This window comes from Anarrhichthys ocellatus, unplaced genomic scaffold (assembly GCF_004355925.1).
Source record: "Anarrhichthys ocellatus isolate YVR2014 unplaced genomic scaffold, GSC_Weel_1.0 scaffold165, whole genome shotgun sequence".
NCBI lineage: Eukaryota > Metazoa > Chordata > Actinopteri > Perciformes > Anarhichadidae > Anarrhichthys > Anarrhichthys ocellatus.
In genome coordinates this window covers 135,921-140,947 of record NW_022280195.1, presented here as the reverse complement: position 1 = coordinate 140,947, position 5,027 = coordinate 135,921, and the positions used below count along the sequence as shown (strand labels likewise).

Genomic DNA, 5,027 nt, shown 5'->3' with positions numbered 1-5,027 from the left:
ACCAGAGACCACAGGAAGACGGGTTTAAACTAGGACCAGAGACCACAGGAAGACCCTTTTAATTCTGCATAATCTATAATAACACGTAACATCGTTGATTGTAATAACTTTAATAATTACATTCATTTATTCTCTGTGTTTTTACTCATTATAATTAAATACAAGTACACGTAAAGTACAAGTACACGTGAAGTGCAGTACTTATGATGCTAACAGTATAAACGACACAATACTACAAAATAAAAGTAAGCTAACGTTAAATATGACCTGATGTCACGAGCATTGACTGGACACGCTCTTATTTTGAAATCGTAAGCTAACAGCAGCTCAGCTTGTTGTCGTTAGACCGGGACGGACCGGGACCGGGACCGGGTCTCGACTGACCTGGTTCATGCCGGCGTTGACGAACAGCAGGCTGGGGTCTCCTCTGGGCCGGACTGGAGAGGACGGGACCAGCTGGTGTCCGTGCTGGTCCCGGAAGAAGTCCAGGAAGGTGCTGCGGACCAGAGCAGCGGGCATCTCTGGAGGAGGAGAGCCGCTGAAGGAGCGACATGAGTGGGCAGAGAGGAGGAGAGGAGACCCGCTGAACCTCCGGAGCACCAGCCTGAACATCAGGACCTCCAAGAGTCTCAAACACGAACCAGAACCATAGTGACCCTCACAAGGTACGACAGGCTGTCAAGCTGTCATGCTGCGCATGCGCACTTCTTCTTCTTCTTCTTCTGATTTTATAGTGGTTGGCTTCCATCTTATTGGTGCTTTACCGCCACCTTCAGGTCGGAGTGTGGATCAGACAATAGACTTATAATATTTACCCCAATAAACATAACAAACTAACTAAATAATTATAATTACATTTAAAAAATAATATTTTTTAATTTAAAAAAATAATAATATATATTTATTTCCACGCGGGACTCCGGCTCGCGTGGACTGCCTGATGCTGGAAAATTATGTTTGCAAATCGTGCACCGCTTCCTGTATCCGCTGTGTGGCGCTTCAGAACACGCGCAAAGATGCATTATGTTGCTCCATATCAAGTGCAAACCACATCGTGTAAAAGTCATGTAAATCAGAGGCTGTTTGTCAGAAAACGCAGATTTCCTTTGGCCAGCAGGGGGCACTATGAGTATTAGTGGACATTAGCTTGTAGACATCCTCAGGCCATGAGTGTTATCAAGCATGGGAAGTTTGGGACCTTTTGGAACAAGTCCAGCTGAGTTACATCAGCTTTTTTGATGGGGAATCACGTAAAGTAGCCGCCCGCTACGACTAAACCATTCCGTCAAACGTAAAGCTTTTGATAACTTTTAATCACAAAAGTCTTTAGATTGTACTGACATTTGAAGTGGATCTGATGAAGTCCCTATGAGTTCGTTAAAGTATACCGACTACAAATGGGCAAAAATCTATCAAAAAATGACACAAAAATCAAAATGGCTGACGTCCGGTACAGTTCAGACAGTGGCGGGCCGTGCATGTTATACCCGGGCCTGCACTCGTAAAAATGAAGCTCAACACCTACAAATACTCTGAGTGCAGATACATGAATACCCGCATGACGGGATGCGGCGGCATTAACGAACAATGCATATAATCAAAATCAATTCAGCTAAAACACGCATTCCGCCACACACTGAAGAGCATATTATTCATATCAGAGGGAACAATATTAACCGTATCATGAAAACGACACCATAGACAAATGAACAGAGTAGTAACTCTCCTATCACTCCCTCCAGGAAATACACGACTCCATAGTTCTTGTTACTGACGGATTTATTCGTCTGTCAACACCGAGAGGGAAAATGAGTCCACTTAAACACATGAATCTTCAAAGATGATCACTTAAACACTTAAACTTAACTTAAACACTTTAACTTTAACACTTTAACTTTAATGGAGTATATAGACCGCTGCCGCTTTGCGCGTCTTCTTGTTGCTGTGCACCGGCTAAATTTGTCCCCAGCACAACATAGGACGTAACAATAGTTCCTATCACATATAAAACCCAAAGAAAATCCATATTCATAAAAACAAGTTGTTAAAATAATAATATATAAACAAACATATTAAAGCTACTGCAGATGTAAAAACAAACGCATTTAACTTACCAGAGCTGCTGTTCACTATTTAAAAACAAAGTCCATCCTCCTTTCTTTGTTAACAAAGAGTTTAATCTCACGGTTGTTCATTACATCCGTGTGTTTTAGTTCCAGTAAGAAGTCCTTCTCCATTCTTGGACGCCAGTGAAGACAGTCAAGCCTCTCCAGTTGTATTTCTTGAATAGGTTTTAATGCGTTTGAGGCTGTAAATGTCCGCTGGACAGAGGCAGCAGATATTGGGATTGTCACCGCCCAACATGTCACGCTAGCCCACTGACCAATCACGTTCTTGTAGGCCAGCTAGCAGGTTCTGACACGTCAAAGAATACGCCCAACATGTCAAACTAAAGATCTGGTTGGTTGAACACTATGACAATCAACAATATCGTCTCCATTCACTTAAACTGCACATGGATTCACTTGTGAGTCTGCAGGCCTCTGCCTCTGTTCTTACCTAGAGACACAGAGGTGAAATCTGATTGGATAAAAGCTCTATTTAAAACAAGCTGCACTGGAAGCAGAGCAACTGAGGAAGACAGGAGCTGTGCAATGAGAACATAAGATAATGGGAATATATTATTATATATTATAATACATGTAGTGTATTTATGAAAAAATATTAAATGATAAAATAGATATAACTTTGTGATTCTGTCTATGCCAGCAGAGAAGGCCTTGCAGGCCCTGACGGCCAGCCACTGCGTTCAGAGCATGGTCCCAAGATACTTTTTTTTAAGTCTTCAGGGAATACATGTGCATACCAAGTTGCACACAAATATGCAACCTTTATCAGATGGCTATATTCAGCAGGCCTGACAAGTGTGCAACATTTGGTGAGTTTTCGAGTGTGGCAAGTCCCCCAAATATGCGCCCAATATACTATGTGTATTCGAATTTCAATAGAGCCTTCATGGCCCGACGTTGTCGGTTGCTTAGGCCCTAATTGAAAAAAAATTTTAATACAAAAATTTAAATAAAAGAAAACACACCTCTTATCACCGCCCTCCTCCACCGGCCGGACATCCGGGTTCATAAATCAAACACAGATTATCGTGTCAAACTGACAAAACAAACAAACAGTTAAACATAAAGGGATCAGATATTATACATCTTTTATTATATATAACACCTGTAGAATCACCTGCATGACGTCACTCAGACACAGAAAACATTATGAACAAGTTATGAACATAAATCTCATTAAATCATCAGATTATTTTTTTAAATGTTTTATATTTGTATAGCATTCCATTTATTTTACATGTATTTGTGTATTTATGACAGTACTACCACTTAGAGGTACTTGTACCTGACTTTTCCATCTTATATTACTTTGTACTTGTACTACGTTACTGAGACTTTACAAACAAAAACAAATCAAATACGATACATTATGAACAATATTAAACACAACTAATACTTCTGTATTTTTAACAGCAGTATTTTTACTTTTACTACAGTCAAGATATTTATTTATATATTTATATTTTACTTCAGTGTTTGAGTAAATTAAATATTACATCATATCGCTCTGTCGCATTGTATCAATAAATAAAAATAAAAGGCAGTGTTGATGTGATGACGTCAGACTAATGTGACGTCAGACCGTTTAAACGCTAAAGAAATAAATTTAATATTTCTGACCGTCGCTTCGGTTCCTGAACGCTCCAGCAGCTGTGAGCGGCGTCGCGCGCTCATCAGACCTAATTAAACTCACCTGTCGGTGTGACTGAAGCGGCTCGTGCGGCGGCGTCTGAAACCAGAGCGAGTGTTTACCGAGTTTACCGTGATGCAGAAAGGCCTGAAGAAGTACTTCGTCAACATGGACGAGTACCTGTGCAGTCTGGGCCTCTACCGGAAGATGGTGGCGCGAGACGCGTCCAGTCTGTTCAGAGCCGTGTCCGAACAGGTGAGTCCGTTAAGCGGTGCTGGTGTGTGTGCGCGGCGCGTGCGTGCGTGCGCGCGTGTGTGTGTGTGTGCGGAGAGAGAAGTTTGAGTGCTACACACCTGTACTACTCAGCACTGATGTCAACTACCTGTGTGTGCGTGCGCGTGTGTGTGTGTGTGTGTGTGTGTGTGTGTAGCTGTATTACTCTCAGAACTACCATCAGAGGATCCGTCAGGACTGCGCCGACTTCATGAGAGCCAACAGATTCAACTTTGAACCGGTATGTTACTGATCAACACTAACCTACTAGTTAATTAACAGACACTGACCCGCTAGTTGGCCGACACTGACCGGCTAGTTGAGAGGCAAGGCAAGTTTATTTGTATAGCACATTTCAACAAGGTAATTCAAAGTGCTTCACATAAAACCATTAAAAGCATCAAAACATAAGGCAAAAGAAAAGGAGATCTAAGAACATTCATTGAAACATTAAAAAAGCAGTGTAAGAAATAAAATACAGTAGTGAAATTGATTAATATCCTTGAATGTGGTTCAATTAAAGGCAGCAAACAGAAAAGTCTTCAGTCCTGATATAAAGGAGCTGAGGGTCTCAGCAGACCTGCAGCTTTCTGGACTTTGTTCCAGATATGTGGAGCAGAACAACTGAACGCTGCTTCTCCATGTTTAGTTCTGACTCTGGGAACAGAAAGTAGACCGGTCCCAGACGACCTAAGGGGTCGGGATGGTTCATAAGGTAGCAGCAGATCAGAGATGCATTTTGACTGGCACTAACCTTCTAGTTAACGGGCACTAACCTTCTAGTTAACCTACACTAACCCGCTAGTTAACCAGGTTGTTTTCTCTTTCAGTTTGTTGAAGGTTCTTTTGAGAAATATCTGGAGCGTCTGGAGGACCCTAAGGTGAGCTGCTGTGACTGTGTGTGTGTGTGTGTGTAACAGGCTGTGTGTGTGTGTGTGTGTAACAGGCTGTGTGTGTGTGTGTGTGTGTAACAGGCTGTGTGTGTGTGTGTGTGT

At 41.9% G+C, this 5,027-nt stretch overlaps 2 protein-coding genes across 2 annotated transcripts in view; one reads left to right on the top strand and one right to left on the bottom strand.

Annotated features, from left to right (window-relative positions):
• Positions 1-688, bottom strand: part of aars2 (alanyl-tRNA synthetase 2, mitochondrial (putative)) — a 6,986-nt gene extending 6,298 nt beyond the window's left edge. Inside the window, 1 exon segment of the mRNA XM_031878171.1 lies at positions 385-688. Within this exon segment, the coding sequence (XP_031734031.1) occupies positions 385-612 (228 nt within the window). The 5' untranslated portion in view covers positions 613-688.
• A 3,103-nt stretch (positions 689-3,791) lies between these two features.
• alg13 (ALG13 UDP-N-acetylglucosaminyltransferase subunit) overlaps positions 3,792-5,027 on the top strand; it is a 28,502-nt gene continuing 27,266 nt past the window's right edge. Inside the window, exons 1-3 of the mRNA XM_031878181.1 lie at positions 3,792-4,014; positions 4,190-4,273; positions 4,863-4,923. Coding sequence (XP_031734041.1) covers positions 3,895-4,014; positions 4,190-4,273; positions 4,863-4,923 — 265 coding nt within the window. The 5' untranslated portion in view covers positions 3,792-3,894. The remainder of the gene's footprint in view (positions 4,015-4,189; positions 4,274-4,862; positions 4,924-5,027) is intronic.